Source organism: Artibeus jamaicensis, unplaced genomic scaffold (genome assembly GCF_021234435.1).
Source record: "Artibeus jamaicensis isolate MK-2021 breed Jamaican fruit bat unplaced genomic scaffold, CSHL_Jam_final contig_391, whole genome shotgun sequence".
In the NCBI taxonomy this organism is placed as follows: domain Eukaryota; kingdom Metazoa; phylum Chordata; class Mammalia; order Chiroptera; family Phyllostomidae; genus Artibeus; species Artibeus jamaicensis.
In genome coordinates, this window is record NW_026521814.1 from 32404420 (window position 1) to 32417332 (window position 12913).

Consider the following 12913-nt stretch of genomic DNA (forward strand, 5'->3'; position numbering starts at 1 on the left):
TGACATTGTTACAGGCTTTTAGTATATGCAGGGAACAAAGTATCTGTCAGAGACCTTCCTTTCACAGTTGTGTAAAACTAAAGTTCCTGTAGAAAGGAAAAAAAAAAAAAACAGAAAAGGGGCATATGAATAGTGTCCACAACAGAGACTGGCAATTTTAAGTAAGATAGGAAAGCTTTGCTGAAATGAACAAACACCTGAAGGAGGAGAAAGTGATGTTCATCATCAAGGGCAGTATTTGGCATAGGAATGAGGCCACAGCACTGCTTTAGAGGAGAAAGCTGATGATGTGGTCAGAAAGGTAAGAGTGGCCCAGCAAATATGAAGGTGGTTGTAAGGACTTCGGTTAATCTGATACGGAAGCCTTTGGAGGATTTTGAGATGAACGTAATACTGTATTTTTCAACTATAAGACGCACAACCCCACCTGCGCCCACCCCCCTGCCAAATTTGGGAGGAAAGTGGGGGGGTGCATCTTATAGTCTGAATGTAGCTTACCTGGCTCACAAGAGTGGTGGTGGTGGAGCAGGGTCACAGGTTATTAAATATTTTGTATTTTATGCTTCAGGAATTGTTTTCCTATTTTCCTCCTTTGAAACCTAGGTGTGTCTTATGGTCTGGTGCATCTTATAGTCCTAAAAATACGGTACTTAGTGTAATACACAGGTGGCATGGCAAATACAAGGCCTGCGGGCTAAATCCCGCGGGCACCCTCTGTCCCTTAGCACCTTGTTCCTACCTGGTAGCGGTGACAAGCTCTTGCTTAGCTGTTAAGGTAGTTACATTTATGCAGTCCTAAAATTACATTTGGCCCTTTGAAGGCAGCCTCGAGGCTGATGTGGTCCCCAGTGAAAATGAATTTGACTCCCTTAGTATAATAGGTTCACTCTGGCTTCTGTCCATAGACTGGGGGTAGATAGAGTGGGTCACTGGTGCCACTGACGGTTCTAAATTCTCTACCCTTGCCTTTGCTGACACCTTTTGCCATGTAACCTTGTTATGCCCTCCCATGCAGATTCTGGGGCACAGGATGACTCCAACCAATGGAATGTTAGCAAATTGGCCCTAGAATATCTCAGTTCCTAAGGCAGGGTAAACCTCTCTTAAATCTAAAACAATAGGGCCCTAAGGTTTGTATCATCCAATCTAATGCTTTTTAAGGAACAAAGGGAAAACAAAATCTTCCTGGCTTATTTCTGTAATTATTTATATCCTGTATTTAACTGAATTTATTAGGGTGATACTGGTTAACAAAATTATATAGGTTTCAGGTGTACAAGTCTATCATTTGTACACTGAAATGTGTGTTCACCTCCCCATGTCATTTGGTTTAGAAAAGAATAGCCTAAGTCCAAGAGAAAACCAAGTATTTCCAAAGAAACCTGCAGTAGAAGAAACATGTCCATTCATCAAAGTGACAAGAGAAAAATGGTGCTAAAACAAATTGTACACATTCATACAATTTCATAAACAAAAATTTATTCTGAAGTAATCATTTTATACAGAAATCACTGAAAAAAGATGTTCATTTTACTTGGCTATATACTTAAACTATCCAAACAAAATAAACATGGCAATGCAAATATTTAAGAAATTTACAAAAGCTGTACAAAATAACTTAATATTTAAAAATTAGACTGATGCAGTCTACAAAATTTCAGAGTTGTACAATTAGAGATCTATGTATTTTTTTTTAGAGGATAAAAGAAAGGATGCTTTAAGGCTTCTTTGAGAGTAATCCTTTTAGCTGGTTCATACTCTAGCATTTTCTGAATGAGGTCAAAGAGAAGCTCATGTTCATCATCCTGAGAAAGCATAAATTCCTGAAAGGGAAAAAAATGCATGATCAAACAGCTTTTTCTATCAACACATTATGATTTTATTTATCCACAATGAAAAGAGGGAAAACTCAAAGATCATGTAAACCCAGGCTTACCTTCAGAGGTTTACAGCGCCTTGAAACATATCTGCCAGCAGAACTGTTTTCATCCCAGTCCAATCTATCATGATGGAAATATTTACGTTTCCTAAGAGTAAGTTAATATCCGTGTTTATGTTGACAATGAAAACTTACAATATCTAGCAGAAGTGATTGACTTCATCAACTATTATGCTTTTATAAATCAAAGACTAATGCTTTTCCAGAGATTTAAACATTTTTTTAAATTTAATTGTTGTTCAAGTATAGTTTTCTGTCTTTTACTCCCATCCCAGCCCACCCCCCCAGTGCTCCCCACCTCCCTTCCGTTTCCACCTGCCTTGTTTTTGTCCATGTGTCCTTCACACTACTTCCTGTAAATCCTTCCCCCTTTCCCCCTGAAATTCCCACCCCTCTCCCCTCTGGTCACTGTCCACTAAACATTTATTTTTAGAGAGAGGGGAAAGAGAGGGAGAGAAACATCAATATGTGGTTGCCTCTCAAGCACCTCCTACTGGGGACCTGGCCCACAACCCAGACATGTGTCCTGACTGGGAATCTAACCAGCAACCCTTTGGTTTGCAGACCAGCACTCAATCAACTGAGCCACACCAGCCAGGGTGCTTTCCCAGAGATTTAAAAAGGAGCCTAGAGATAGTTACTGGCTTTCCAGCAAAGTAATCAGCTACTTAAATGAAAAAGCATTAGTATGACTTCACTGTTTTATGGTTCTATGAGGACGGATAACCAAGCAATACTAAAGGTAACACTCTTAAAACATACCTGGTTTTCTGTATCATATGTTTTGGTAAAGGTCCAAGAATCCTTTCCATCATTGCTAAGTGCTCCTTACTATCATGTGTCTAAAATAATAAAAAAGTTTGTTAACTACCATTACTTGCATGTTGTGCCTTGTTCTTATTTAACAGAGCTGCTGCATTTCTATCTAGTCCCTACATGATTAGACACGAAGATCACTAAAATAAGATCTACTCTCAGCAACAAAAAACAGTAATGCTTATAAAACGAGATCACCAAAGATTCCCTAATTCAATAGGTTTGATTGTATATACAAGGGTGGTTCAACCTTTTGGCATCTCTGGGCCACACTGGAATAAGAGTTGTCTTGGGCCACACATTAAATACATTGCAACATTAAAAAAAAAACAAAAACAAAAAACCAACTCATTTTTTAAGTAAATTTAAGATCTTGTATTGGGCTGCATTTGCAGCCATCCTGAGCCACATGCAGCCCACAAGCTGCAGGCTGGACACCCCTGGTTTATAATATACTTTAAAATAGTTTCAATAAAATGATAAACTATGAGGGAAATACCAATGCCCAGCAGCATCAGATTTACATAATTTTTATTTCTTTGTATTTATCTACCACTAAGTATATGAAACAACCTCAATAAATGTATTTGTGTTACTGTTCATTCACATAAACAAGCACTTTTCTTGTGCAAGGTACTTACTGGAAATACTGTAAACCCAAGGTAGTATTCAATAAGAATACATCCTATACTCCAGACATCACATGGCTGGGACCAACCTAAGGCTGCAAAACAAAGCAAACTTAGAGAAAAAATATCCTATTTCTTATTAAAAAAACCCCACATTTTCATAATGTATATTAATTTAATGTTTCAGCTGATAAAGATCTCAAAGAAATCACTTAACCCAAGACTAAATATAAGAGCACAGTATGTAAGAATTAGGGCTCTGAGGACACTGGTTTCAAGTCCTAACTCAGGCTCTCTGAGCTAGAGATTTAGAAAATTTTTTTCTGAGCCTCAAATTTCCTAACCTGTAAAATGGGCACTACCTACCTACACAAAGACTGGACATGCATATTATAAATATGCAAACTGAATTCCAGGAAGATTAAGATACTTAAAGTCCCAAAAGTGACTAGTAGGTACAAATAAGAGATTAAAATCTTAATGTGTTTTATAATATTAATTCTAAAAGGGAAAAAGAAAGTCCCACAAAAATAAAACCTTGATTGGTAAGTAAATTTCAAAATCAGCTTCAAAATCAGCTTCAATGAAGATAAAGGTTCCTAAAGGACAATTAACAAATACTTACCTAAAATAACTTCAGGTGCCCTATAATGTCTTGTAGATACCAATGTACTGTGATGTTCATCATCATATGTTGCACTTCCGAAGTCTACAACTTTAATATCTGGATTTATTAGGGTACGTTCATCACGTTTCTAAAAACCATGAATGATGATTAAGTAGGCATAATATTAAGAAGGCATGAAATATTAATTTAAAGCCATGAAGAAAATAAATTGAAGACTTACCATTTTGGGATTGTATGCCTCTGTGTAGTCAGATTGCACAAATAAAATGTTTTCAGGTTTTAAGTCTGTGTGAGTCAATTTATTACTGTGCAAAACTGAGAATGAAACATAAAAAGTTGCTGTAATCTACAAATCAAAACTCAAAACCTAGCCAATCCCCAAATCCTTACCAACAAAAAAAACCCTCTCTGATGTCTTTTCCACAAGTCTGAAAGGTCAGTATTCAATAGTATGCTAGAAAACCATCAGAACTGAAACCCACTACCTTCCTTCAGAAATTAGTCCACTGTAATAACTCCTTTAAAAATGAAGAATTATCCTTCTCTTATGTAGCTGAGATTTGCCATACCTTAATTTAAACCTAGTGATTCTAGATTATTTTTAGAATCTGAAAGGCTAAATCATAGCCTTCTATATGATAATATATTGATATACTTTCACTGAATGAAATTCAGTAAAACTGACCAATTTGTTATCAACTATATCTTTCTCACACCAACTCAAGTCATATTATGTTAGATCCCATTTTTTTCCATTTGACAATATATGTTTCAGGTGCACAGCATAGTGGTTAGACATTTACAAAACTTACGGAGTGATGCTCCTGATAGGTCTGGCACCCCCGACACCATACCGAGTTACATACAATATTATTGATTATATTCCCTATGATGTACTTTATATCCCTGTAACTGTGTTTGTCACTGCAAATTTGTACTTTTTAAAATACTGTTCTGTTTAATTGTTGTTCAAGTACTTTTCTGTCTTACTCCCATCCCAGCCCACCCCCCCACAGCCCTCCCCACCTCCCTCCCATTTCCACCCCCCTTAGTTGTTGTCTATGTGTCCTTTATACTAGTTCCTGTAAATCCTTCCCCTTTTCCCCTGAAATTCCCTCCCATCTCCCCTCTGGTCACTGTCCACTTGTTCTCTATTTCAGCGTCTGGTTATATTTTGCTTGCTTGTTTGTTTTGTTGTTTAGCTTCCTGTTAAAGATAAGATCATATGGTATTTGTCTTTCACCACCTGGCTTATTTCACTCAGCATAATGCTTTCCAGTTCCATCCATGCTGTGGCAAAGGGTAGGATCTCCTTCTTTCTTTCTTTCTGCTGCATAGAATTCCATTGTGTAAATGTACCACAGTTTTTGGATCCATTCATTTACTGATGGGCACCTAGGTTGCTTCCAGCTCTTGGCTATTATAAATTGTGCTGCTATGAACATTGAGGTGCATAGGTTCTTTTAAATTTGGACTTTTTATAAGATATTTTTTCCCCCTTAAAGAAAGATCCAAATCAATCTGGCATTAAACTAGTCTCAGTAAACTAGTTTTTGGAAGATATGCCAAAGTACTTACAATTCACAGACTTGCATATCTGATATGCCATCTTCCTGATATGATCCAGTCGAAATGGCAGAAAACCATTTTCCTTAATAAAGTCATACGTACTAAGTCCTAGTAGCTCAAACACAATACAAATGTGACCACGATGCTCAAACCACTCCAACATCTGGACACAGCGGCTGCAGACACATAAAAAATAACTTAGTACAATTTCTTATAATTTAGAACCCTACTTAGAGGCATTTTTCTAAGTTATATTTTGATACTTACAATGTACTGTTGGGGTCTGTTGTATTTAAGTGTTCCAGAACTTGTATTTCTGAGCGAGCAGCTTCACAGTATCTATCCACATTTTTAACTATTTTTACTGCTACATGTCTACCTCCCCTGTTAGAGACAATATAAGTCCAAATTTAAAAAAAAGATGATAAAAATGCTTAATTGCATTTTTCTATCTTTCTTTTCAAACTGTACAATTCTACTTAAATTATATGTAAGTACTCTCTTCTAACTGCATCTCAATGTAAGCCAACTAGAATAACCTTCAGGCATATGATAGGGTCCCTAATACAAATTATTTTTTGGTCCTTCAATTAAACTATGTATCAACAGTAATGTAACGAAAATATTGGCTATTACCACCTCAATTTGCATGCCATTTAAGATTCAAAATAAATGTACATAAAGCAGTTTCTTCCTATACTGCCTGTCACTGGCAAATATTATCTCAAATATTCCTTTCATCCAGATTACCAGAAAAATCAGGATCTGTGAAAAAACAGTAAGAAGCTCTATCTAGGTCTCAGAATCTTACCAACAGTAGAAAGCATCCTCTAACAAAACACTTAGAAAAGCTTTGCCATTCCAAAAGAAAACATTTCAAACAGAGAACAAAAAAGGTTAACAAAGATTTCTAATGCTACCTTAAGACATTCTAATCAGTAATTCGATGAGCATAATTTGTGACACCAATCCAGAAATTTTTTTAGCCCAGACTATACTATCAGGATGAATTATGACACTTTCTAAAAATAAGTAAGTATTCTGAAGACTACCTCAACTGGTATGGGGTAGGCAAAGCTCCAAAGACTCCCAACATAAAACCAAGGGTGAGAACCACTATCTAGAAGGGAAAAAAAGGGGGACGGAGAAGCCCACAATTCTCCCTACTGAGCCAACAAATACTATTTCCTGGAATAACAATATCTGTTCTCAGCTTAAAAGTGAAACTAGAGGCTGCATATATGAATTACTACTGCTTAAAAACACAAAGAGTATCTTTTACTGGGAGTTTCCTACAAGGTAGGAACCCAAGCTAAAAGGGTAAAGATATATCTTAACTCGTGGCCAGACATATTCTAAAGCAAAATGTATCTTCTATACTGTTGATCACTCCAAATACAATCCCAGGCTAGGAAACTTACGCTTTACGATCAATGCATTCCACGACTTTTCCAAAAGCTCCTTCACCTAAAGTATTAACAATTTCATCTAAAAGAGAAAAATAAATCTCAGTCACACCAAGAAGTGAAAACATTTTACTTATCATAATAAATGCTATAAATGCAGATTATTCTAGTTGATGCTACAAATGTCCTTATCACTATTTCACTGGTCAACACTGTCAAAAAACATGTTAACTATTTTTAGGTCTAATTTCATTCTTAAAGCTAATTTTATTTAAATTGATTTACTGTTTTTGGAAGATCTACATAACATTAAATTTCTAAAGAAAGCAAAAATAACAATTCCCCCCACCACCAAAAGAAATGGAAAAAAAACAGAAACAAATAAAAAAAGAAGAAAAACAGAGAAAGAAAAAGATTTCCAAATCCCTGAAATCTTAATCTATATATATAGATTATGTTATCTGAAAAGTTAATAAGTGTTGAAAAATATTCTATACATCTTGCACTTAGTACGTCTCCACTCTGACAGATCAGGTGACCCTCCTCATCATCCTCTACACTCCTGGTTCTTTTCCTTCGGTGACTCTTCTGGAAACGTCAAGTGGGCGGCACCAAGATCATCCAGCCAATCAATATACCCGAGTGAATTCAGGGCAGAATACGAAATTCATTCAGCGGGGAGATATTCAGGCATTCAGATACACGCCAGGCCACAAACGGTTGGCAGGAGCAATTTCAAATTCAGTCCCCAGAAATTCACAGGGCACATAGTTTATGTTAACAGGAGAAAAACATGGCAAGGAACAGATTTTCAGATAAGATACTCAAAGTGGCAAGGCAACAAAACATAATACAATTGTTTTCTTAAAAAAATGCTTAGTTGTAGCATTCACTGAAATATAATTTTAAGCTTCTAGTGTCCTATCTTAATATCGCAAAATTGCAGTAATATTTACTTGTCAAAATAGGCTGTGGCCAAACCAGGATTACCTAATTAATCTAAGAAAACAAAATATTAAAACAGTAAATAAAATTAAAGCCCTAAGTTTGGGGAGAAAAAATGATTTGCCATACAGTAACACCATGACATTGTAAATGCCATCTGAGCTATCTCCCAATTAATACAAATCCCATACTGTTCAAATCTGTTAAGTGGTTTACTTAGTGAAAAATAGGATTAGAGCATATGCTTGCCTAGAATGAAGTTACACCTAATCCTTAATCATTCAAAAACAAAAGGCCTAGTCTATTTTTGTGTTAAGGCTTCAATTTATCAAAACAAATCTGACTTCTTTAAGTACCACAAAAAAATCTGTCAGACTATCTGCTAAACACTAATCTAAATTACCCCCCCCTCCCCATTTCCCTCAATGAAATGACAATTAGTTGCCAACTAGTAAAGAAACTGTTAGGTAACTAAGTATATACCATACTCAGGGAATTTCTTATCCAATGCACAAATAGACTCCTGCAAGTTAAAATTGAAATGGCTTCATCTTAAATAGAACTTTCTCAATGATCAAACACAAATTAAAGCTTTCCTGCATCACATGGGAAATAAAATTTCCAAAATGTTTTAAAAGAGCTCATACCCCATGTGAACGATGATGAGAGGTGCTGTGGTGAATCCTGTGCCTGCTTTTATAACTACTTCTTCCACTTCTACCAGAGGACTTGCTACTATGGTTCTGGTATCTGCTTTCATGGTCCCTATGGCGATGCCCAGATTCACACCCTTGATTGTAGTCATTTCTATATTCATCCACGTAGCGTCGACTATAATAATCTTTCTCATTTATGGATCTGCTTTCCAAATAATGGCTAGGAACATAAAACACCAATTTTTCAACACCAATTTTATGGCAACACTAAATAGCCTCAAATTCTCAGTAAATCTCTTACTACTCTTAAAATTTCAGTAGCCAGCTGGTGTTATCTCTCCACACCACGCCCCTCTCTCCTCTCTTGGAGAGTTTAAAAACCTTTATTCCCTGCCCCCCCCCCCCCCCCCAAAAAAAAAGAGAGAGAGAGAGAGAGATTTCATTTTCCCCACTGACCAAAACACAAACCCGCACAATCTTACAAACCTTACAAGCCATCACGGGAAACAGAAAGGCATCCTGTTAGCTTATTTTTAAGTGAACTAGTTTTAATTACAGGAACGGTCCCCTCCGGAGTTACTGAGACGCCTGCCGAGGCCGCAGTGCAGCTGCGTTTTTGCACACTCACCCGCGCCGCCCTCCTCACCTGTCCGAAGTTTTGGAGGCATCGTACTTGCAGCGCTTGTTCTCGCGGGCGCTGCTGCGCGACCTCCTCCTCCTCTTGTGACTGCCGCTGCTCCTCCACCTGGCACAGTCCCAGTCCTTCTCGTCCCAGTCCGCGCAGTAAGTTCTCTTCGAGTGTCTCATCTGCGTAAGAGACAAGTTGCCCCAGTTTTACCCAGCCCCGCACGCCAACACGGAGCGGTTTCACACACTGTTCTGCGAACTCACACTAGTTGTGCCGTGTTATCAACTCCGGCAAAATCGTTCTGTTTCCCGTACGTCCACATGCGAATTCTCCCCATTTAAACGTGCATCAAAAACTAGCCTCCGAATAACACGCGATCACAAATGTTCTTCGCAACCGAGCTATCACTACGAAAATTTCTGACCTAACAACTAACACCGTGAGCCAAGGACGGCACGAGAGAACAAAACTACAAAACACCGTCCCTGACGGCCACCCTCGGGCCGAACTACAGATAACAAAACGACCTAGAGTAAGATACCCCGTTCTAAAGGGGAAGCCATCTTGCAGAAACGTTCCCAACAAAATTCCCTAACGATCTGATTCCACTACGTCTCTGAACTCAAAACGCTCCAACTCGGGGCCCGAAAAATTCAACGCATAACATGCCGGATCCCGCGTTCCGTCGAGTGCTTTAGCTTTATTATCTCTCTTTCCTCAGGTTCCTAGACGACACTGAGGGGTGACAGGGGCGACATTCGCTCCACCTTCTTTAGAATCCACCAGGCCTTAAGTGATACCGCCTCACACCAAGTCGATCCCTCCTGTCTTTGTCTCCAGTTGAAAGGAGTCCAGCTCCTCACAGGTGAAAACGTCACGCAGCGCCCAGGCCCCGCAGCGGCTCGGCCGCCGCCCCGCCCCGCCCCGCCGCCATCTTAGAGCCCCGCGGAGGCGGCCGCCGCGCACAAGATGGCGCCCGGCCTCGGCCCTCCCTCCGCACCGCCGAGGAGGCCCAACGTTCGAGGACCGCCTTCCGCCTCGCAAACAGTGTCACTACCCTAAGCCAGTGTCTGGGGCGTCGAGGTCAACGCAGAAATTCGAAGCCACAGGCGCGACAGAGCTGGACTGAGGCGAGAAAAAAGGGTCGTCGTGCAGGAGGCTGCGGGCGGCCAACAGGCACGGCTCCCGGGGCATCACCGAGCGCCCTCGAGGCAGAGACAGGGCCCTGTCACCTAGCCCGCCTCCTCCTGCGTCTTACCGTCCTGGCCGCGGAGTCCGAGCCGAAGGAGACAAAGCTTGCAAGGTGACAACGTCGAAATTCCAACCGGCTGCAACGGGCTGCGAAAACAAAATGGAGCTGACAGCCGCCGCGTCAGGACTCTTCTCGAAAACACTGGTGACGCTGCAAGGGCGTCTCCGCCCCGGGGCGGGGCGTGCACGCGGGAGGCCGTGGGCCGCGCGGGGTGGCCGCGGGTGCGCAGGCGCCGGGGTGCGGGTGGAGTGGAAGCAGAGCTGCTTGAGGGTCGGGAGTTGCGGACTTGTGGTCCCGTTGGCCTGCTTCCTTCGGGTCGGGGTGATGGGACGACGGTGCGAGCTTTGGGAGGGAAGAATCTTTACTGTGCTCATTAAAAATTGTATTTGTGCCCGGACTGGTGTGGCTGAGTAGGTCGGGTGCCCTCACCCGAAAGGTTGCAGTTTGGTTCCGGGCAGGGCACGTGACCGTTGCAGGTTCAGTCCCCAGCTAGGGCGTTTCCCAGGCGATGTTTTTCTCCTCTCTCAAATGAATATTCTTTTAAAGTTATTTGTGAGTGCTAGAAACAAGAAAAAGTGTGTTCCTTAGTGCACGTTATGTGTCGGCTAAGTGTTTGGGGAGTAATGCTCCCTTAATAGTTTTAAATCAGTCCCACCATCTCACGGTGTGATTGTATTATGTGAACAGCGCCCTTACAGACAAGATTTAATGAGGTCATCAGGGTGGGTCCTAATCAAGCATGACTGATGTCTAGATTACACTAGGAAAGACCCGGTGAAGATAGATGGACATCTACAAGCCAGAGAAGCCTCAGACTAAACCCTGGCCACACCTTTTTCTCCCAGTTTTCTTTTTAAAGATTCATTTATTTTTAGAGAGAAGGAAGAGAAACATCAGTGTATGAAACATAGATTGGTTGCCTCTCTTGGCGCTACTGGCGGGCCTGACCTGCAATCCAAGCATGTGCCCTGACTGGGAAACTGGCCACCCTTCAGTTCACAGGCCAGTGCTCAGACCACTGACCAACACCAGCCAGGGCCTGCCAGTTTCTTGACAGCCTAGACCAAGAGTTGGCAAACTTCTTACAGGGTCAGATAGTAAATATTTTAGGTTTGCAGGCCATTTGGTCTCTGTCACAACCAACAATATTTCTGTTGTAGCAGGAGACAGCCAGAGACAATCAAAAGGAACGGAACTGAGTTTCAAGAAGACATTGTTTATGTACAAGAACAGGTAGGTGGCCAGCCTGTTTTTTGCCAACCTCTGATGGAGACAGGGAACCGTATTTCCTTTTAAGGAGAATTCTGGTTGATTAGCAATGTTCTTGTCTTCTTAGTAGTTTATGAGATACTCAAAACAGAAAATCAATCAGCAAATGCTTATGTGATTAGTGTGAACCAGTCAACTCCGTGTGAGTGAACAAAAGACAATGTTTTTGATCTTGATCCTCATCATGCCTACAGTAGTACGCCCAGGGTAGGCAGGCAGTATACTTCCCTATGTATGAGATCCTTATGGGTATAACTGAGCTGACTTTATAAGAATGAGCTCTAAGAACCAAAAAGTGACCATACTGACACTACTTTTAAAAATGGCAGGGTTTATAATAAAAATTGAGAGAATGCCAGTCGGTGCAGAATCAGGAAAAGCCTTTCAAAAGTGGTAACAAAAACTTCAATGACATGTTTGGATAACACATCAGGTATAAGAAGGGGCAGAACAAACTCTGGCCTAAAAGGGCCTCTAATACTAAATCTAGAAACCAAAATAATTAAAAGGCTGAAATAAAATATGAGAATGTTAGTATAATTGGTACCTCAGTTTAGTGGAATGTATATGTAACTGGTAACAAGAGGACAGCTACAAGTTAACTCTCAAACTGCAGTTAAGAAAACCTCCCCCCTCCTCCAAAAAAAAAGCCCTGGCTGGTGTAGCTCAGTGGATTGAGTGTAGGCCTGCAAACCAAAAGATTGGGGTTCGATTCCCAGTCAGGGCACATGCCTGGGTTGCAGGCCAGTTCCCAGAGGGGGACACACGAGAGGCAACCATACATGGATATTTCCCTTCCTCTCTCCTCTCCTTCCCTTCTCCTCTAAAGATAGATGAATAAGATCTTTTTTTTTAAGAATATTTATTTATATTTTTTAAGATTTTATTTATCTTTAGAGGGGAAGGGAAAGAGAGAAAGAGAGAAATATCAATGTATGGTTGCTCCTCATGAGTCCCCTGCTGGGAACTGGCCTGCAACCCAGGCATGTGCCCTGACTGGGAATCGAACCGAGTTTGTGTGGTTCGCAGGCCCGTGCTCAATCCACTGAGCTACACCAGCCAGGGCTTTGAATAAAATCTTTAAAAAAAAAAAAGGAAAAAAGAAAAAACCCAAAACATTTAAATCAGCCATCTGCAAAAATGACACAAACCAAAATATGTTTGGTTTTAGGAGTA

The 12913-nt window shown here is 40.5% G+C and overlaps 2 protein-coding genes across 7 annotated transcripts in view; one reads left to right on the plus strand and one right to left on the minus strand.

The window, feature by feature from the left end:
- Window positions 1-1457: 1457 nt before the first annotated feature.
- Window positions 1458-10558, minus strand: CLK1 (CDC like kinase 1). Of its 3 annotated transcripts, none has more exons than XM_037167547.2 (13): window positions 10475-10558; window positions 9235-9395; window positions 8580-8808; window positions 7485-7575; window positions 7003-7069; window positions 5849-5965; window positions 5591-5757; window positions 4233-4327; window positions 4010-4139; window positions 3397-3479; window positions 2702-2781; window positions 1937-2000; window positions 1458-1823 (listed from the first exon to the last, which is right to left on the minus strand). In XM_037167547.2, the coding sequence occupies exons 2-13, from the start codon at window positions 9393-9395 to the stop codon at window positions 1680-1682; spliced, it is 1428 nt and encodes a 475-aa protein (XP_037023442.2). In that variant the 5' UTR covers window positions 10475-10558; the 3' UTR covers window positions 1458-1679. The 3 variants fall into 3 exon arrangements, with proteins under 3 accessions (XP_037023442.2, XP_037023441.2, XP_053521025.1); XM_037167546.2 differs by having other exon boundaries at window positions 1937-2027; XM_053665050.1 differs by lacking the exons at window positions 7485-7575; window positions 9235-9395; window positions 10475-10558 and having other exon boundaries at window positions 1937-2027; window positions 8580-8606.
- NIF3L1 (NGG1 interacting factor 3 like 1) overlaps window positions 10529-12913 on the plus strand; it is a 35155-nt gene continuing 32770 nt past the window's right edge. Inside the window, exons 1-2 of one of the 4 annotated variants that reach the window (XM_037167550.2) lie at window positions 10529-10612; window positions 11629-11701. In XM_037167550.2, the coding sequence (XP_037023445.2) occupies window positions 11688-11701 (14 nt within the window). In that variant the 5' untranslated portion in view covers window positions 10529-10612; window positions 11629-11687. Of the gene's footprint in view, window positions 10613-11628; window positions 11702-12913 lie in introns of those variants that run through there. The other 3 variants (XM_037167551.2, XM_053665054.1, XM_037167549.2) reach the window with 3 other exon arrangements.